The sequence below is a fragment of the Lissotriton helveticus genome, chromosome 4_1, assembly GCF_964261635.1.
Source record: "Lissotriton helveticus chromosome 4_1, aLisHel1.1, whole genome shotgun sequence".
Taxonomy (NCBI): Eukaryota; Metazoa; Chordata; class Amphibia; order Caudata; family Salamandridae; genus Lissotriton; species Lissotriton helveticus.
The window spans coordinates 1,570,953,151-1,570,975,302 of NC_136063.1; the positions used below are offsets into that span (position 1 = coordinate 1,570,953,151).

General features: G+C 43.3%; 1 protein-coding gene across 1 annotated transcript in view; it reads right to left on the reverse strand.

Moving 5' to 3' along the window:
* Positions 1-22,152, reverse strand: part of PSMA2 (proteasome 20S subunit alpha 2) — a 103,331-nt gene that overhangs the window by 64,869 nt on the left and 16,310 nt on the right. Inside the window, exons 2-3 of the mRNA XM_078688197.1 lie at positions 12,567-12,643; positions 4,220-4,352 (exon numbers count right to left, since the gene is read on the reverse strand). Coding sequence (XP_078544323.1) covers positions 4,220-4,352; positions 12,567-12,643 — 210 coding nt within the window. The remainder of the gene's footprint in view (positions 1-4,219; positions 4,353-12,566; positions 12,644-22,152) is intronic.

Consider the following 22,152-nt stretch of genomic DNA (forward strand, 5'->3'; position numbering starts at 1 on the left):
TTTCTTGCATTGGACGTCCATTTTTTAATTATTATATTTGCTCTATTCCCCTGCTTAGGTTTTGGCAGGACGGTTTAACAGGCTTTTTTTTTTTAAACCTTGGAAAATATGTGCTTGCTAATTAGATCTGTGTAACTGAAAGGGCAAAGGTTGGAAAGCAGACAGGGCCTACTCAGGCTACCATACTTCAATAAACGGCGTACCACAGTTTGCTACCAAAATGGTTTATTATAGTGTATGGCTTTCAGTAATGATGAAGACAGCAGAGTTATCACTAAAGTTACACAGGCCACCTTTCAGAACAGATGGACGTACATAAATAAAAACACAATTTGAATAATGTGAGGTGAAGTATATGTTCAAAAACGATTGGTGTCCTTGCTACAATGCTTGCTAAACAGAACACACTAAATGGCCTTATGCAACACTAGAAATCTTTAGACAAAAATTGAAAATATTTTTAGAAATGTGGATTGGTATGCATATGAGACAAAGATATTAAATAGGTATACTGTGTGCCAAGCTTTGGGGTGCCACAACCTCTTATTCAAATAATATGAAGCTGAAAGAATTGCAGACATCTCCTATTGCAGGGAATGGATCAAAAAAGAAAATGAAGATGGAAATAAACAAAGACTGATCCTCACAGATGAAGTCCAACAGATAATTACATAGTGAAATGACTTGACGTGCAGAGGTTTTTAGAATAAATTAAGATTTATTCAGTAACTCAACCCCAGAGGCAACCAAGGACCAGCTCCTTCAGCAACTGTACATTTCTTCCCTGCTCCCTGGATTCTCCATTCTAGAATCCAGTGAGCATGTCATAACATGAGATATTTAAAGGCATAACATGTTAATATTAAGATATAACATATCTCCCTTATTATATAAAACAAATGAAATAAAATGAAGATTTTTGATTAAAAGAAAATTGATAAAATATACAATTTTTGAATTAAAAGAAATTTGATAAAATTTATAACATATCCTCTTTTCTATAAAATTACTACACAAAGAATAAAAAAATGTGAAGAACACTATACAATGTTTCAAATAAAGTATACAATCAAGAACATTTATAGTCTTTCATCCATATTGGTTTGATTTTAGGACGAATACATCTTCCCTTTACACTATCATTTGATGCAATATTTAAAGATTTTGAAGAAGCAGGTACTATATTGATATTTTCCTGACTCACACACTGTTTATGTTCCAAAACATTGCATTTCGTTACACTTCTCACATTCCATTGCTTACCATCATCTAATTTAACAATGTTCCCAAAAGTATGAACAATTTGCTTTGGTTTAGACCATTTAGAAGAACCAGATTTTTTGTTCCCCATCTGCTGTGTGCGTACCCACTCACCAACTTTAAACGATCTTGGGGATGTCTTAACCTTGACATTATGATTCTGAACATATTTTTTTTGATACTCTTGTACTTTACTCACAACATCCTTACTGTCCAAAATCCTCACGCTACTATATTTGGACATCCAAGAAGGTTTTACCTTAGATCCCGCCACTCGTCCCTTTAATAAGGAAAAAGGAGACATTCCAGTGGCGGTATGAGGAGTATTTCTGTAGCTCCATAACATGACTTTAACAGCATTTTTACAGTGATCATCATTGTTGCAAGCTAGTTGAATGCATTCTTTCAATACTCGGTTAAATCTCTCTACTACTCCATTTTCTCTTGGATTATACACAGAAGTGGTGATATGTTTCACACCCACCATCTTAAGATAGACATTAAATTAATCTGCCACAAACTGTGGACCATTATCTGATAAGATCACACTAGGGTAACCCTCCCTGCGAAAAATTCCTTCACAAAAATCAATAATGTTGGAAGCCTTGATATCTTTTATAAAAGCAACTTCAGGCCATTTGGAATGAAAATCCATTAATACTATAGCATATTTATCTTCAATCCCCTTTACATGAAAAGGACCACAAATATCAATAGCAACTTTGTCCCAAGGTTTATCAGGAAAAGAGGTTGCAGATATGGTAGTTTCCTGAGATTTGTGAGATTTATCACTGCACATACACGCCAAGCAATTACGAACACATCTTTCTATATCTTTGTCCATACCAATCCACCAAAAATCATTTCTAGCTCTCCTTTTCATGCTGGTCATGCCACTATGTCTTTCGTGCAATAAACCTAACATCCTTTCCTTTAATATAGAAGGTACAACCAATCTATCACCTCTTCTAAGAATGCCATCAACATGTGATAATTCTGACCAAACCATTTTATAGTCAGCAAGATCAGTCTTGTTGAAAGATGAGGAATCCACACCTACATGTAACTTATTTATTATATGCTGAAACACATCATCTTTGGCTACAGCTTGAGTCCATTCTTGTTCATCCAATGCATTATTGCATGCTTCTTCAATGCTGGCTACTAACCATTCATCTTTGTCTTCTACTACACTATTCATGTCACAAGACAAAGGAAGACGCGACAAACAATCTGCATTGATATTTTTGTGACCTGGTACATATTTTATTTGAAAATTGTACTCTTGTAGTCTGTATGACCATTTCGCTATTCTGGGTGTGGCCCTAGAGGCGCCTTTTGTAATGAAGATGTCAATGAGAGGTCTATGATCTGTCCACAATTCAAATTCTGTTCCCCAAATAAATGTTTTAAAGTGATCCACACCCCACCAACATGCTAAAGCCTCTTTTTCAATCACAGAATAAGAAGGTTCAGCACCCTTAAGTGTGCGAGAAGCAAAGGCAATGATTCGTTCAACGCCATCACTGTCCCTTTGCATAAGGACAGCACCTAGACCATATGCACTTGAGTCAACAACAATGATAGAGGTTTGACTAGGATCATAAGGCTTTAGAGCAACTGCCTTGGTGATATCTTTTTTTATGTTGTCAAAAGCTTGTTGACAACATGTGGACCAAACAAAAGAAGCGCCCTTTTTCATCAATAACCTCAATTCATGTACCTTGTCGGCAAAATTAGGAACAAATTTAGAATAGTATTCCGCAAGTCCTAAAAAAGAACGTAACTGCTCTTTATTAATTGGATGCGGTGCTTTTTCAATAGCATCCAACAATTTAATTTTTGGTTTAACTCCCTCATTAGAAATAGTATGTCCAAGATAATCAATTTGTTTCACACCAAATTTACATTTCTCACCACACACAGTCAAACCAGCATCTTGAAGTTTAAGAAGAACATTATGCACATTTTTATCATGAGTGGGTAGATCTTTACCCCAAATTAAAACGTCATCTTGAAATATTCGCACATGTTTTTCATCCCTCAAAATGCTGCACATGACTCTTTGAAAAACTGAAGATGCAGATGCTAATCCGAATGGCATTCTTAAATATTGGAAGGCACCCTCAGGAGTGATAAATGATGTCAAATGTCTGGATTCCGTATGTAATTTGATCTGATGATAAGCATTGGATAGATCAATTGATGAGAAATACATGGCCTCTTTGATGCTAGATATCATTTCATTTATGTGTGGAAGAGGATAACGGTCAACCCGGATATTTCTGTTTAGGTCTCTCAGGTCCACACACATCCTAATTTTTCCATTGGGTTTTCGAGCCAAAACAATAGGACTAAGCCAATCAGAAGCTTCAATAGGCTTGATTACTTTAGCATCACACAACCTATTTAACTCCTCTTTTAATAAACCACGTAAAGCAAACGGTACATTTCTTACTTTATGAACTGCCGGAATGTTATCAGACTTGAGAATAATTTTGTGTTCAAATTTGACCAAACATTCAAGATCTTTGCTGAACAACTTGGGAAACTCAGACTCTCACTTGGGCGAATAATTATCATCCGTTAACAAAACTTGACCAGAATAATCTTCAGATACTATTATCGGATCAGGATGATTAGGATTTAATATTAGCCCCATTTTATTTTATTTTATTTTTTAGAATAAATTAAGATTTATTCAGTAACTCAACCCCAGAGGCAACCAAGGACCAGCTCCTTCAGCAACTGTACATTTCTTCCCTGCTCCCTGGATTCTCCATTCTAGAATCCAGTGAGCTTGTCATAACAACATGAGATATTTAAAGGCATAACATGTTAATATTAAGATATAACACATAGTACGTACTGACTTGTGCTCCATTATCATTAAGTATTTGAGTATCAACAAAATGTCTTACATTAACACAATCCATAAAAACAGGTCTATGTTGCATACCTGTAGTCAGGACCCATACCACTGTACACCATGCCTATGTGTTTCGTTATTGGTTCCACTTTATGTACACTCTGTTCATCATAGAGGATAGATTTCTGTTTCTTCTCTGTTGCCAACACGACACCATTTGCAGCTGTAAGAAAACATTTCCAGGAAGGCTCAATCACTATACAAACATTTAACATCTCTACACAGTAACATTAACATTTTGAAATCTGAATTCTGTATTACCTCTTAATTATGTGGGCTTATCTACTCTAAATCTGGCCAACAACCCCTAAGAGAAGTGCCTATGCCTTACGGGTACTGCTCATTAAATGTTCCCTAATACAAAACAATAGAGTTGAAGGACAGACTAGCCAGAAGGCAGAAGTGCAGTGTTACTGTTCAGAAAAGTGGAGTAGGATCACAACTCGGTGCGAATGTCTCCACTAAATGTTTACGCATGGATGGTATTCAAATATGCATTTCTCATTAGATAATATAATGCTCTACAGAAGCATATTGCACGGACAAAAATCTTCTATAGGGAAACAGCTTGTAAAGGCATGTATCAGTGACACCAAGACATAAAATTTTCCCAACATATCCAGATATATGCTGCTTCAGCGGCTATTGTTCATTTATGCCCATCTGGTGGGAAAGCTCCCTTCAATTATACTGGAAAGAAATTCTTGGACATTGGGTGGGGGGAGGGGGGTATCACAGGACTTCCTAGCTCAATGAACTGAGAGTAATAGTACTGGCACCCCCGGCTAGAGGGCTTGAATAAAGAAAACTGTACACCACGGTCACATTTGCGGCGTACTACTAAAATGTTGCTAACTGGAAAATCTAAAGATACTCCAGATGACGTGTGAAAGTTCGGTAAACTTTAGCAACTCTTAGTGATGGAGAAGTTGACACAGTTTGTTGGGCAATGGGGTAAAGTTCAAAAGAACCTGGGCACAGTTACTGAACTACAGCATGCATTTGAACATTTATGGTTTTATCCAGGTCGGCTGAGGGTGTTACTGCTGTCTGTTGAAGCTGGATTGAGATAAGTGGCACCATCTCTTTTATTTACTTCAAGAAGAGTTGAAGACAACCCAGAAGCATTATTTATACTGCCCTTCAGATGTTGTGCTGCAGTAGGAATGGGGTTTTGATTGTTTTCATCTTTCCATCAGAGTTAATTATATCCGTCCAAAGTTTAGTATATAACAGAATAATGTTATAGCAAGTTATATTTGCCAATTAGGAGAATGTTCAATTTCGACATGTTTTAGGGGTCAGAGCACAAGCAATGGGGCCTGGTTAGCAGAGTCCCAGTGCACGGAGTCAAAAAATAGCATCATCGGGAAAAAGAAAATGGGAGTGATCATGCAAAATGAGGAATTTTCCTACAGTTACCATATGAAAACATTTTCCTACGTCTTTTTTGCTTCCCATCTTCTCCTGGAACTCCAAAAAGAAAAAGAAACAAGCATTGGAAATGCAATAGGGCTCGCATTAGGAAAGTTTGAGCTATTGGTCTTATAAATTAAATTTTTATTATTTATGTGTTATTTTTTTTTTAAATAGCTAAAATAATAGCTTTGTCATTTACAATGCCAATAGTTATAACTTTCGAAAATGTGACATCTATAGCATTTGTAATGCAACATGTTTTATATTTACGGGACTTGGATGTATTGATATTACAAATAACAATTGCTTTTGAGAAGATTATGTTAAGTGTTTTTTATTGTGATGAAAATCCAAGAACAGAAGTGAAATATTAACATCTTTTTGTGATTTGTAATAAAGCTTGAAAGCTTGAAAACAGCTTGAAACACTGAAAGAACATATTTGAACCAGTGATGCTGTGGTGGTGCTGAGTGATGCTGTGGTTTCGCAGAGTGATGCTGTGGTTTCGCAGAGTGATGCTGTGGTGGCGCAGAGTGATGCTGTGGTGGCGCAGAGTGATGCTGTGGTGGCGCAGAGTGATGCTGTGGTGGCGCAGAGTGATGCTGTGGTGGCGCAGAGTGATGCTGTGGTGGCGCAGAGTGATGCTGTGGTGGCGCAGAGTGATGCTGTGGTGGCGCAGAGTGATGCTGTGGTGGCGCAGAGTGATGCTGTGGTGGCGCAGAGTGATGCTGTGGTGGCGCAGAGTGATGCTGTGGTGGCGCAGAGTGATGCTGTGGTGGCGCAGAGTGATGCTGTGGTGGCGCAGAGTGATGCTGTGGTGGCGCAGAGTGATGCTGTGGTGGCGCAGAGTGATGCTGTGGTGGCGCAGAGTGATGCTGTGGTGGCGCAGAGTGATGCTGTGGTGGCGCAGAGTGATGCTGTGGTGGCGCAGAGTGATGCTGTGGTGGCGCAGAGTGATGCTGTGGTGGCGCAGAGTGATGCTGTGGTGGCGCAGAGTGATGCTGTGGAGAGAGAGAGGGAAAAGGAGAGAGGGTAGAGGGAGAGAGGAAGGGGAAGAAGAGAGGAGGAGGACGAGAGCGAAGGACGGAGGGGAGAGAGAGGGGAGGGAGAGAGGAGAGCAGGCAGAGGGAGAGATGGGGAGAGGGAGAAAAAGGAGAGCAGGGAGAGAGGAGAGAGAGGGGGAGAGGAGAGAGGGGGGAGAGGAGAGAGAGAGGGGGAGAGAGGGGAGAGACGGAGACGGGGAGAGAGGAGAGGGAAGAGGGAGAGGGAAGTGAGGGAAAGGGAGAGGGGGAGAGGGAGAGAGGGTAGAGGGAGAGGGGGAGGGGAAGAAGAGAGGAGGAGGACGAGAGCGAAGGACGGAGGGGAGAGAGAGGGGAGGGAGAGAGGAGAACAGGCAGAGGGGGAGATGGAGAAAAAGGAGAGCAGGGAGAGGGTAAAGAGAGGGAGAGAGGAGAGAGAGGAGGAGAGAGAGAGGGGGAGAGAGGGGGAGAGAGAGGGGGAGAGAGACGGAGACGGGAGGAGAGGGAAGAGAGGGAAAGGGAGAGAGGGAAGTGAGGGAAAGTGTGAGAGGGAAAAGGAGAGAGGGTAGAGGGAGAGAGGGAGGGGAAGAAGAGAGGGGGAGGACGAGAGCGAAGGACGAAGGGGAGAGAGAGAGGAGGGAGAGAGAGAGGAGAGCAGGCAGAGGGGGAGATGGGGAGAGGGAGACCAAGAAGCGAGTTCCTCCTGCAAACTAGCTTGAAAAGCCAGACCTCGGGGTATGGTGGGTTGAGTCTGCACGGGCACACCATGCCGAGCAGCTGCAGCCCTGGCAGGGCTCTGAGGCAGCGTCTTCTGCCCTGGAGAGATGGCCGGGTGAAATAAGAAATAGAACAAGACGAACATGCGGACTGTCAGAACTCCCGTCAGCATTTGATGTAAAACACATTAAGAGGCATTCGCTGTCCTCATCTGCTTGGCGCTCTGGAGCTCTGGAATAAGACAAGAGGGTGGGTGCGAGCAGTTCACGGTCTGCTGCTAACCTTGCCAAGCACAGGCACAATGAAAGAAAAACAAGGAATGAGAGTGTGAAAATGCGCTGAAACTAAAAAAATAAATGTTACTAAATTCGACTAAATCAAGACTCTTGGGGGCGAACTGGCGAAGCCCTTGTGAGTAGACTTGGACATTTCAAACTCTCTATTCATGTTAACGTTTGGATATTTTCGATGGGAGCATAAAAGGAACTGAAAGTACGGCCGGCGCTGTGAGGAGAAATGCAGAGCGAGCATAAAAGGAGACACGGCCTAGTGGACGTGAAACTGAAAGTACGGCCGGCGCTGGGAGGAGAAATGCAGAGCGCACGCTGAGAAGCTTGTGGGAGGGGAGGCTGGGCTGCATTTGATGTGGTAATGCGAGGCAGGCAGGCAGGCGGCTGGTGGCATTGTGCACGCGCTTTTTAGGGCTTGCGCTTGCGCAATGACCTAAAAAGCACATGCACGGAATCGCCAGTGGTTAAACTCTGGATAAGCCACTATAGAGCTTCGCCAGCTATGCAAATGCGCATCAGCAGGCGAGCCCTAAAAAGAACACAAAAAACTAGTGTCCAGAGTTGTATACAAACACGATGACACTAGTATGTTTGCCCCATGTTTAGCGCTCCCAATTTTATGACATTTGTATGTCATTTTAATCGGTATTTATCCATATGTATTTTTGGAAAATTTTTAGCTTTATTGATTCATATTTATATTAGGTATTGTATAAAAGAGAAGTTGAACCTAGAATATGTACACATTTATTTAACCAATAAATGTGCCTGCATGAATGCCTGAAAGGTTTTAATGGTAAAGACACCCACAGATGATAAATGAATGCACTTCTAAGCAAAGAGGAAAATCTGAGTATCAACCATGTGCAGATCTACAGATGTTTAAGCTTCTTTACTAACATTTCTTTCTTTTGTAACCCCCTTGCTTGTCAATCGCCACAGCTATTGACCTGGCAGTCATGGCTGTCAGCATTTATAATCTCTCAAAACAACCCAACTTCCATTTTTATCAACATTTAAAAAGAAATAGACTGGACAATAAAGGGGTTTCTGTTTGCATTTATCTGTAAAATTAAACAAAAATTGAAAAACAGAGCCTTACCCATGATCCACTGTAAACAAAAATACTGTTTAAATAAAAAAAGTTGCAACAACTCCAATTTGGCCACATCACGTACAAACCCTTAAAAACAACTAACAATATAACAGGAAGAACTGCAGTTTCTCACTAATTATTTGATTCCCTTCATATTCCACATCACATACCATTTTGTGTCTTAGGTTTCTAAATTTCCACTCTCGTCCGCTCTCCGTTCCAAAATTGATTTTTGTTGCTTCTCCCCTCCTCTTTGGTCCCTATACTTTTCATATACTATATTTAGCATTACTCACCACTCATCTTTTTATTGGCTGGTTTTACAGCATAGCTATCACAAGACAAGTGTATGATTACTACTAGAGGGGGCTTTGGCTCTGCCCACGTTAGGAACCAGGAGTATGTATTTTGATTGGGCAGAAGAGGTGTGCTTCCACAAAACAAGTGCTTGCCCTCCAAACAGATGTAATCATTCTATTTATCCAGCTGCCTAAGTTTTAACTTTCAAGGGCACACAACTGACATTGGGATGCTATTATACAGACCCCCCAGGATATAGCGGCATAGATTAGCAAATTTAGCGGCACAAAAATGAAAATTTAGCGGCACAAATATGGAAATTTAGCGGCAATTTTGCGGCATTTTATTTGGCCATTTTTCCTACAACAAACACAGATATCTTAGCTTTTTTAGTTATTTAACAACATGAAGCTATGTATATTTGGTTTATTTACAATGTAGACACTTTGTTTCCCTTGAAAAGCAAAAGACTGCCCGTCAGCTGCCCATGGCAGCAAAACAGCATTACAGGCGTCCCACGTTGCGTGGGGCAAGGCGGCGCTTTATAGCGCGGTGTCAGTGCCTCCCCAATGCAGCAGCTGTGCCCAAAACCTTCAACCATTCTGTATCTAGTTTGCAGGTGTATGACACACTTATGTGATAAATGTGTAAGATATGTACTGTCTGCATGGCCTCTTGTTAGAACGTGGTGCTTTCAAATGCAGAATACACAAGAGTTTGAGTCTCCTTTTGGTACTAGTTTCATATTCCCCCTGTCACACCTCGTACTTTGGTTGCCTGCCCAGTCTCTCCAAACTCTGATTTCTAGTGGAGGTGGATTTTGTCACAGAATCCAATTACCTACAATTTATGCAGCTTTGGTGTCATCTTTAGCTAATTTTACAAGTGGAATTCGATTTTAGAATTTGCTGTCAGGTACTACATTTTCTAGAAACAACAAACACTTAAAGGTTAAGAAACGTCATGATCTGCCATAGTAGGCAAACACTCTAAGAATAATGTATTGGTTATTTAAATAAGCAAACAATATTCTCTGACGTAGACAGCATTATAACATGCATAGCAGTGCTTAATTTGTTAAATAATGCGTGCCAGGGCCCTGAACAGGAGGCCACTGCAGCTCGTACCACCCACTGCTAGCAAATAACACCATTATGGTCCCAGAAAGATTAAGTCAGGCCCGGTCCAAGGCGGTTTCCCTATTTAGTTTTGCTGCACATTGCAAATGTTTTGCATCATGCGAGTTCGAGGCAGCTAACACACAGGGTGTGCAAGTTTCAGTTTAGCCACTAGATGGCGCAGGTTTGTCACGTCCCAGGCTCACTTACTCTTTAGTTTAGGATCGTCGGCGATGCAAACGAAGGAAGGACGTTCAAAGAACAGCTCTTACATTACCATTACGTTGCCTTTATTAGGGGGCTTAATTTAACTCTTGTACTTTTCCAAAAAAGGACGTGTTTCTGACAGTAAACCCGGCAATCATATTCATCCAGTTCGGTGCTGGCACGTTTTTATTGCCCTTATGTGTGACAGTCCCATGTTTTTCTGTGTGCATATGTGCGACATTTCAGTGTCTTTAGAGCGTGACACTGAGTGACACAATCAAAAATACATAAATTCAGTTGTTTCCATGTAATCAGACCCCCCAGGATATAGAGGCATGGATTAGTGTTTGTAAAAATACCGCGATTTCTACAAAAATGCCGATTTCGCGGGCATTTTTGTAAAAATCGCGGCATTTTTACAAAAGTGACGATTTCGCGGCAAATCGCGAAATCCTGGAGGGTCTGATTATAGTATCGTAGATAACTGGATACTTTTTTTTTATTTTTCACAGGCAGCAGCACAGATGGGAGGAGTGCTGTAGTTCTCTTACATGCATTTTTAAGTCTGGCTTGACAGTGCAACTGACACCTTACCTTTAAACCAACACCAATATTATTAAATAGTTTGTTGCTTATGCACAAATACATATCAATTTACTTGTAATGCTTCACATTACCAAACAGTGGTTCTTTATCTTTTGATTATTGAGGACCCCCAACTGTTTCTTTTCTGGAACCTGTGCATTTTCACTGCTTCCACATATCAATCGGAATATACTTACTTAATTTTTAGCCTCTATTTTCAAATTCCTTTGCATTTACGTAATGTTTTATCATTTTCAATTTTACATTTGCCTATTTATTTATATGCATTTTCATAAAACTGTTATTATTATTTAGTTTTCTAAGTAGTTGCGAGGCTTCGCAGACGCACAGAGGCCCCCACAACCAAAGGTTAAGAACTACTGCCATACACCATTCCTTTGAAATCAGACCTATTGTCACAGCTTGTTTTCTCCTTGTGGAAATGTACAACTTGTTGAACTGACAATACAGCAGCCGTAGAAGTGCAGCGAACAGGGTATGCTTAATGCAGCATCCTAAATATGTTAACCAGAAAAGCCTGTTCTCAATCAGGGTGCAAAAGAGGTGGGCTACAAACTAATGAGATTAAGCCAAGTAGTAAATACAGTAACAGGTTTATCACCTTTCTAGTGGACTTTGCAGAAGCCGTACAAGGGCACCGTAATACCTGACCGCCTTTTCGAAGCAAGGAGAGTACAGTTGTTATGAAAAATGCTTACTATTCACCCCCAATGAAAATTCCATTAACTGTAGATGGCCTACACAATAACCAAGTGGGTATTAAGAGGTCAGGAAGAAAGAAAAAAGATCCCATAATTGGAGCAAAATAAGTATAGTAATATCATACATGGATATCAACAAGAGAGTGAGGAGTTTTGGGAGGCTAGTCCACTTCCCCTGGTAAATCAGAGTATCAACACCGGGGATCCCCGGTGATAGGCCGCAATAGGCAACGTTGGGGGGCAGCAGGCCTTTATGACTGCTTGACTACAGGCACTGTCCCCTCTATCCATGTTGCAATAAATATTTAGCGACTTAAGTGAACTACTGAAAATGAGTGTGTTTTCCTATTTAGTTTTTCGCACCTTAGCGTGTGCGCACACTTTTTCACTCTTAGACTGAGGACATCTCCACAGTCTATTTTTCACAATTTTTGGTCCAGACGAAAGTCAGCTAATGGAATCTACTGGCTGAAACAAGTAGACCCTTTTTTGGATACATGAGCTAAACCCAAACTCGCAAGGTATCCGCCTAAATTTATTTTTAACCCTGCCATAGGGCCCCGTTATTAAATGTAGTCTCTTGTTGAAAGGGACCCTATAGACCGATTTAAACCACTACACTCACCTCACCACCAAAAAACCAGCTCCGCTGGAGTTCAGGCCTCATAGCACACGCAAAGTGCACTCACGCTTTGGGGGGAGGGGGACACAATGATGAAGCATGCCACCAACTAGGTTGGTGGACGAGGGTTCTTTTAAAAAAAATCTAATGTTTTTTCTTTTTGGACACAAACTGATCATTCCTTGGTTGGTCAGTCCTTGTCTATACTCTGCCCCCCCCTCCCCGTAATATCATACAACAGAACTTATACGTGAAGTAAGAAAAGTGACAACAGTGACTTACCTTTAATTCCCACGGATGGGGCTCCTGCAGCTACAGCGGCTAGCGCATATTCAATCTGGACAAGTTTGCCAGAAGGGCTAGAAAAAGAAGAAAATCGAATTTTAAATGTAGCTTCTTGGTCAACATAGTGGGATACCTACATACAATGCACAGAAAGCAGCAATTAGTACAGTGCATGGTCAAAACATTTAGAATGCTACACAGCTGAACTTCCCTTGAATTATGGTGGAAAATCTTTACTAAATTGGTTTTATTACAAAACGTATTTTTTTTTTTACAATCAAGTATCTAATCATAAGTAACTTAATGGGGTGTTCTGTACCAACGAATACATAGAGGTATGCTTTTATCGTAAAATTATTAATATATTTGCTGCTGAAAACATCCAATATCAGAAATAGTACATTTCTCCATTAATATTATTGTATCCAAAGTTAGGAAGAAAAGGGGATCATAAGGAAGATTAATGTTGGCACTAGGCACTAATCAGATCCCTGAAAGTGTGCTTGGAAGCAATTATGTTTTGCTACTACATTAAATTAAAATAACAATTTCCTACTTGAACCGCATCGCTTGACTGATCAACAAAATAAAATAGTAAAGAAAAAAAACATACATTGAACCTTTCTGAAACATGTTGTTAAGCTTGCTCAAGGGTTTCTGAATCCTGCTAAAGTGTACCAAGTCGGAGACAATCACCAAGACAATGAAAGACACCATAAGAGTAAGTCACTGGATGTGCGGTGATATATGTAGACTACAGACATCTACATTTGGAGCTACTCTCCCAGCCTCCAAAACCAATGCAATATAGAGCAGTAGAGCTATTATACATTTAGGAAGAGATTTAATCAACCAAGAATTTCACAGAAAAGTTAGGTTTACTCCCCAAAGAAGTGTAAAGACCGGATCGAAAACAATCAATCTTTCAAAATACCATACTATTCTTAGCCTAAATAAGCCCTTGTTCCGACCTGGAAATCCCAATTGCTTGTTCACTCACATACCCAACCTGCTAGCATTTTTCCAACTCTTCACTTTTCTCTAGTGACCTTTTATGGCCTTCCAGGGAGTGCAGTCTCTCTTTGCCTAATTTATAATCCCTAACGCCATACTTAACTATCCTAGGTCTTAAGCTCTTCAGCTAACTTGGGAAACTCAGCTTTTTCCTCACTTGACTACTTGAACAATATGCAACCTGCGCTTATACAAGTCTTGTGTAGCCATGATGTTAGTGGAGACTTAAAATGCCATGTAGTGGGGCTCATGGAAAAGTTGTTTGGACATTATGCAGTAACCATCCATCAAGCAACGCGCACCTAGCTGCCTGGATAGAGTTGGGTAAACAAGCAGACATAGCAACAAGACTTTCCTCCAAATGTCTGCATATGTGACAAGTCAACGCCGTATCGTCCTCCTGCTTCAACGTCCTTCGCATTCTCAAAAAGATCTTCCGCTGGATCCCCCTCGAAACAAGAAAGACTGTCACCCATGCACTGGTCACGAGTCGACTGGACTATGGCAACACACTATACGCCGGAATTACAACAAAATAGCAGAAAAAGCTCCAGCGCATCCAAAACGCATCAGCGAGACTCATTTTAGACATCCCGCGCCAAGAGCACATCACCGGTCACTTAAAAAACCTCCACTGGCTTCCCGTCAACAAAAGAATTACTTTCCGCCTTCTTACCCACGCACACAAGGCCCTTTATAATCTAGGACCCGAATGCCTCAACACCCGACTGTCCTTCTACTATCCCACCCGCCAACTAAGATCATCCAATCAAGCCCTCGCCGCAGTCCCGCGCATCCGAAAAACCACCATGGGTGGCAGATCGTTCTCCTTCCTGGCTGCCAAGACCTGGAACTCACTCCCCACCCACCTCCGCCTCACTCAGAATCACATCTCCTTCAGAAAAGAACTGAAAACATGGCTATTCGATAAACAGTAAACCACTCCCCCCCAGCGCCTTGAGACCCTCTGGGTGAGTAGTGCGCTTTATAAATGCATGAACTTGAACTTGAACTTATGTATATCAAGCTATGAACATCCAAATGTCTGCATATGTATAACAAGCTATGAACATCCATGATTTAATGGCCAGTTACAATAATGTACACTGGTGCTGTTCACAACTGCACGCTCCCTGAAGGTGACTTGGTAGTTCCCTGTACATCTCTCATATTTGAATGTTATGCATTTGAAGATCATGATGTCCTCAAATTGCGGACTGATCACGCCTAAATTATTTTTAGGACATCTAAGTTGGTCAGCTGGTGGTAATTTGTGCCATGCCTTGGGAACAGTTTAAGTCAGTATGGACTGTGAATGCATTGAGGTCCATATCAAGTACTTTAGATATTAGCACATCTAATTCCGAGACAAAACGAGATGCATGCAAATCAAATTCCACCGTACACAGGAACATTTCAGCACAGATACCTACTTCACTGCAAAAATACAAACCTGTATCAACAAAAACCGAAATGAACCCGAAGCTCAAAAACAGAGTAAACAACCCTGCATGCTACGGTGATTTAAAGACAGAAAAATGACATGCAAGTACTAGAAAACATAGAAGTGGATTCCATGCTGCTGAAGAAACTTTTTGACACTCTCTCACTGGAATGGATGACAGCACAAAGTTACAGTGAGAAAACGCGAGTATATAATTAACATTAATGAAATGAATTAGATGATTTCAAAGATCAAGCAGTCAACGATAGTAGAACAAGATAAAAACTACCCTATTTAGACCGACTAATTGCAAGAACCAAGATGCAGAAAAGCGTAGATTCGAGACAAAATCCAAGCATTGGCGTTTCTGTCACACACTAAGTTCTACATAGATATTACTTTTCCAATCCAAATCAAAAATTGGATAAAGATTGACATAAGTGTTTGATTTGCATATCTTTGAGCTATCTTCCCTATAGAGTAACGTTTGCCTAATATTTTTCATTAGTTTTACCACATACGGTAACAAAGTTATCCACATGCCCATCTGAGGGTTCCTTAGGCACATTTTCATTATATGTTGTTGATGAGTTGGATAATAAAACAGTCTCTTTCTGCTTAAATTCTATTTGAGTGGGTTAAAGAGTACACTATTCCTATAAAGGTGGATCGCAATTCTATGCCTTATCTAAAAACATAGAAATCGTTTTGAATCCATAAATTTCACAGGCATAAATCTTCTAGACTTTGTAGCAACCAAGTCAAAGAAAATCAAAATACTTTCGGACTCTAGAGTAAACGTTCTTGGAGCAAAATGTGTAACCTCTCAAAGAATTTTCACATATATTAATATTTTTTACCTGATTAACTGGTTATACATTTGACTATTCAAGCACTGCTGTTGACATTAAGATGAAGGGCTTAAATAACAGTTTGGTGGAGTACCATCTCCGCAAAACTGCTGGTTCACCCACTAGTCTCCACTAGCATCCCTGGGTGAAACTACTGATTTATGGCCTATTGGGGACAATGGGCCATAGGACAATAGATGTCAGATCACCCACCCTCTTTAAGAGAGGAGTTCAAACAGAATTTCTTCCTGCTCAGGATTGCCAGGAAAAGGGTAAAGGTCCCAAACATGAAAAATAAAAAGCACCGGGAAAGCCTATAAGTCTCACCGTAGAAATTTATTGGCTTTACCAATGGTTTTACCAATGAAGAACAGGATCCCGAATGCTGTGCGGTATGGCTAAAGAATTTAGAAATAAAAAAGCTTTTGACCCAGCCGGCCTGTCATTTTGAAGACATGTGCAACACACATGCACCTACAAAATAACACAGCCACTCCCCCTCCCGCCCCCCCCCCACGATCATTTTATTTACTGATCGGAGTTGGAATGGTAACTAAAAAGTTAAACAAATGTGGGAAAGTATTTTTTTTAAGTGGGCGGGGGAGGCAACTCAGGGTACAACAGGTGAAAGCAACACAGGGGTACATATGGGAGTGGGTTTTTAAAGCGTGTAAAGGAATAACAAGGGCAGAAGTAACAAGGAATTAGAAGCAACTAGTGAGGGCGCAGGTAGCGAAGGAGCAACACAAGGAACGAGGAGTCAGAAGCAACTAGTGAGGGCGCAGGTAGCGAAGGAGCAACACAAGGGACGAGGAGTGGAAGCAACAAGGAGGGCTTGTGTGGTGGTGGAGGATTTTAAAAGCGGGAGGGAGGAGCAACACAGGTGGCCGAATCAACAAGAGGGGACATGGGAGACTCAATACGAGTGGGTGAGGGGGATCAAGCAGGTGAAAGACAGCAATATAGAGCTGGCAGTGTGAAAGCACACAGGTGAGACCCAATGTGGGTGGGTATGGTCTGGTGGCTCAGTGGAGTAATGCATCCACTGCAAGGGCCTGTGTTCAACCTCATGATCACAGGTTCTTCCACTCAGCCTTTCATCCACCTGAGGTCGATAAAATGAGTATCATTGAGTTGGGTAACAATAAACATCGGTTATTCAGCGCCAAGAGACCATGTTGGTGTGAATGTGCACTTTGCAAATACACGCTATGTTATGTTAGCTGAGAAGCACATAGGCAAGAAAGAAAACTCAATCAATCATTTGTAAAGCACACTACATACCCGCGAGGATCTCAAGGCACAGGGGGAGGGGGGGGGGGGGGGGAGGGGTGATGGATGGGTGCGCTGCTGATCGAACAACCAGGTCTTGAGTATCCTCCTGAAGGTCAGCAGGTCTTGGGTCTGTCGTAGGCTCAGTGGGAAGGTGTTCCATGTCTTGGCGGCAAGGTGGGAGAAGGATCTCCCACCGGTGGTTGTTCTTTGGATGCGCGGGACGGTGGAAAGTGAGGTCGGCGGAGCATAGTTGGCGGTTGGGGATCTAGAAGGAGAGCCGTCTGTTGAGGTAGGCTGGGCCGGTCTTGTGGAGTGCTTTGTGTGCGTGGATGAGGAGCTTGAAGGATATCCTCTTGTTAATGGGGAGCCAGTGAAGGTTTCTCAAGTGGGGGGTGATGTGGCCGTGTCGTAGTACGTCGAGGATCAGTCGTGCCGAGGCGCTTTGGATGCGTTGTAGTCGTTTGATGAGCTTGATTGGGGCTCCCGCGTAGAGGGCATTTCCGTAGTAGAGTCTGCTGCGGACGAGGGCCTGGGTGACTGACTTTCTTGTATCTGTCCGGATCCATCTGTAGATCTTGCGGAGCATGCGGAGGGTGTTGAAGCAGGAGGAGGGGACGGCGTTGACTTGCTTGTTCATTGAGAGCGTTGAGTCGAGGATGATTGCCAGGTTGCATACGTGGTCGGTGGGTGTCGGGGCTGCCCCCAGTGCCGTCGGCCACCAGGAATCGTCCCAGGCTGAAGGATTGGACCGAGTGCATCTGAGTGCATGCCAGGCCTGCGCTTTCTTGCAATATGTGGAATACAAGAAAGAAAACAAAAACAACCCTTAACATCTGCTCTTACTTCATAAGCCAGCAAAACATTCCTCTTGCTGTGGTTTTACAGAAAAGCTGAAAGGTGTGAGGGGGCAATCCAGAGTGTTTTTAGCAGGTGTTTGAGGGGACAACCAGCACACAAGTGAAAGAGCAAGAAAACACAAACGCTCAATGAGTGCTGAATGAAAATGGAAAAAAGTAGTTCACTGAATATAAGCAGTGAAAGAACACAAGGCATCTAATGAAAAGAATGGCAAAGAAGGTTGTTTGGGGTAGTAAACAAAAGAGGAAGGAAGGAACACTACTGAATAAGAAGCAAGCAAATGTAAGTAGCAAGAACTCTAACCATGGGCTCGCACAAAGTCCAGAAAGTTTTGGGTGTGGGCCGCAAGAGGTCATTCAACAACAGATGTCTGTAGGCGAGAACTAAAAAGAAAGGCGTCTTATTGGTGCGGTGCTCACCAAAACACTACTGTGAGAAGTTGGCCTGTTTGCAGTGTTCACTATTCTAGTGATCACTATATATCAGTCCAAACAACCCTTATTGATGATTGGTTGTAAGTCAACCTTATAGACCAGCTATCCTAGTAGCATGGATACGAGCAGTCTAAGGCTAAGACTCTAGAGGGCGTGTTAAGCCAGCTGTTTTACCATCACATTACCCCTTGAACACCCAGTGAAAGGACACCACACAAGTGTTATGAAAATAAACAATGTATTTATTAGAATCACAACAACCCTGTACTCTTTATGAGGACAGGGTGCTAGGCACACAACAAAACTCTTACGAAAATACTTAAGTTAGCACGTTATACACAAATGCCCGAGGGGCACGAAAAACCATATACTTAAAAAGTGGAATGCGAAATTACTAGCAGGCAAGTACAGTACTAATAGGCTTTGGAATCGCTAGGACTTAACTAGGGAATCGTTAGATTACTTCTAGGAGACCTAGGGGACTCGGGTGTAGAGTGTGCACTCTCACGCGGGATGCGGGACAAAGTCTATGGAGGCTAGTAAAGGCAAAGTTAGTGTTCACGGGCGAACCCGACCTGGTAGGAAGAAAACGACAGTGGATCCTGACCCTAGGATAGTGAGGCTATGCTGGGACACCGAAGTGCCGAAGTTACCTAGCCCAGGGGCTGCAGCTGCATAGGTCTGAAAAGACGTCGGGGATCTCGTTGCCGGACCAGGAGCCTGGAAGAAGGAAGTTGCTGGCAGGCGACCAGTGAAGAAAAGTTCGATGGATCCAAGCCTGGATCAAGGAAGAAGAAACCTGAAAGCAGAGGGGACCAAGTTCTTGAATCACTAGCCAGTGATTAAGTGGGCACCAGGATGGCACCGGGCGAAGTCACCTTGACTAGGTGAGTGGGCGACGCTGGCTCTGCAGATCTCACGGACCAGGAGGCGTTGTCGGCGACCAGGATGGAGAGGCGAGCTGTCCCACGATGGATGAAGCTGTCGGCGTCGAAGTTACCCAGGATTGGGCAACAAGCCTTGGCTAATTCAAGCCCACGCGGTGGACTCAAAATGGCGTCTTGAGTGGACCAGGAGGGTCCGGGGTGCTCCTCTTTTGGAAGGGAGCAAGGGCCAGCCTGGAGCAACCAGACCAGCAGCAGAAATGTCGTCGGGCGTCGTTCAGAAGGCCACAAGCCAGCGGGCTAGTAGCCAAACAACGCGGTGAGCAGCAAAAAGCAGAAGGGCCCCACGCAGATCGTGGCGATGCTGGGAGGCTGCACTTCGGTGCTGGAGCTGCTCAGGGTCGGGGCTTCTCGGACCCCAAAGCACTCACCAGGAAATTACTCGGCGGGCTTGCTGGAAAGAAGTCGTGCAGTCTTGAAGATGGCCGGTCCCTCGAGGTCTCGTCACACCCACGAATCTCAGCGTGACTGATGATGCAGGTAGAGGTCAGAGGTGCCAGGGAAGCCGGTTCTCGTCGAGCTGGGCAGTCTTGATCCGGAGGAGAGACTTGCAGCAGACCGCAGTGTTCTTAAGATGGTGCCTGCGGATGCAGGGTGACTACTCCTTAGTCACAAGGGAGAAATCTTAGGAAGAAGTCTTGAGTTCCCTTCGTGGAAAGTAGTTTCAGGATTCAAAGATGATCTGTTTTGGAAGGGGGCCAGTTCCTACCTTTATCCTGTAAAAAGGGGCTGGCACGCGACTAAGTCCTGCCCTAGGGGTGGGACTAGGAGGGGGGTGGTTACACCCACTTCCTTGGCGGGCTTTTCCCCAGCACAGGGTCTGGAGTGACCCTGGAACTGGTTCCAGCCAGCCTATGCACAGTGAGCACCGGGGTGCCACGTGCAGTCACCTTCCTCTAAAGCCCTGCCTACCTACAATACACAAAACCCTGTCTGGGACGGTGCTGGCACCGCCCCTGGCAGGAAACCCTTTGTCCTTATCTCCTGCTCTGGGAGGACTCCCAGCAGCAGGAGGGCAGACTTGTGTCTCGGTGGCAGCATCCATTTTGTGGAGCTGAGGCTCTGTTTGACTTTAACCGGGGTTAGGGGTTACATACATGTCGTGTCCCTCTAGAAGGGTGGAATGCTAACCCCGTCGCCAGAATTGGCGAGGGGTTAGTATTCCAATTCGTATGACACCTTACTCGACATGTTTTGATAAAGCGATACCAGAGTTGGCATATAACCGCGAGGATTATAATGCACTTAAGAGTATATGGTATGCGATATCATGGAAACGGCTAAGGGATGGATCCCGAAAGCCGCAGACAGGCTCAGCTCATGCCAGAGCACCATCTCACACGATTCCAAGCACTCTGCCTTCAGGATTGTTAAGGCCTGCCATAGGAGTGACTGATAGGAGATCTGTGTGTCCATTATTAGGGTTAGATATAGGTATACTATATCTAAAGCAAAGGGTGAGTACACCACCTTGCCCCAGCTGTCGTGCAGCCAGTTGTGTCAGTTTAGTTAGTCAGCCCAGGGGTGGCATAATACATGCTTCAGCCCCTGGGAGACTTCTGGGTACACCTCAGCCCTGGGTACAGGGACTTGGAGAGGGCCCAGTGCCAATTCAGTACCTGAGTACAATTTGGATAGAGGGAACAGCTAGGCTGTGGGTCTGATTAGCAGGCCCACAGCCAGGGAAAGTCGTAAACCAGTGCAGCAAAAAGCAAAAATCTGGGTGATCATAGGATTGCAGACCCTACTCTCCTACAACTACAAACAACACTGTTACCCATTACACCTCATACGCTTCGTATATTGAATAAAGTCACATTCAATACCTGAAGCGGCCCAGCTAGGCCTGGGTGAGGCTTGCGTGCTTCCGGTGGGCCTCGCTCAGCCTCACATGCCACAGCACTGCAGACTCCCGGCACCAGTCTGCAACCCTGCTGCTAATCCCCGCCCATAATCTACTTTCCCAACTCACCTAAACAAACAAAATTAAAGGAAAAGTCATGTTAGCAAGCCATAAACCAGAACGGCTGGCCTCCCATATATTTTACCACCCCAGTTTCCACGCAGGAGGTGCACATCCGTGGTGGCATCCTCGGTGACCAACAGACTAAGTGGCTCATTGGAACCCATAGCAGACTCTACACCGCCGCCATGGTACTGGAACAAAACTGCTTGAAGCCACCACTGGCACACCATCTCTTTGCCAGCAATATTTGGAGTATACATTTTATTCCTTCAACCATATTCCCCTGAAGGAAGCAACTACTGCGACTTGAACTACTCACTCAGCAGTCAGCACAATATGCAAAAATCAAAGTCTCCTAGAAGAATGGGGCCTCATGATAACATTACCTCCAAAGCCCCGCTATCTCCAGCTCTCGTTCGACAAGATGCTGAGCGAGTTCCCTGTAAACAGCAAGTCCCCTGTAAGCCCTCCTTTGACCATCACAAAATCAAAAGACCCTGCAGGCAACACATCATCAAGAACACTCATCCATCCTCAAAAAAGCAATAGGCCCCTTGTACTTTAGTGCCGCCACCAGCAATAGGAAAGCACTTTGCTCAAGAACAAACAGGAAGTATTTGTAAGTTTGCTATGCCTCAGTTGGAAACTCAGCAAGAGGATTGAGGTAGACTGGCTGCCACCCTGGCTTGTCACTCTTCATCAAACTGACATTCATTTAAAAAGCACTCTACCTCACTCACAAAAATCAGAGGTTGAGCCTGAGCACATGAGTCTACTTTCCTGGAACGTGGCTGGCC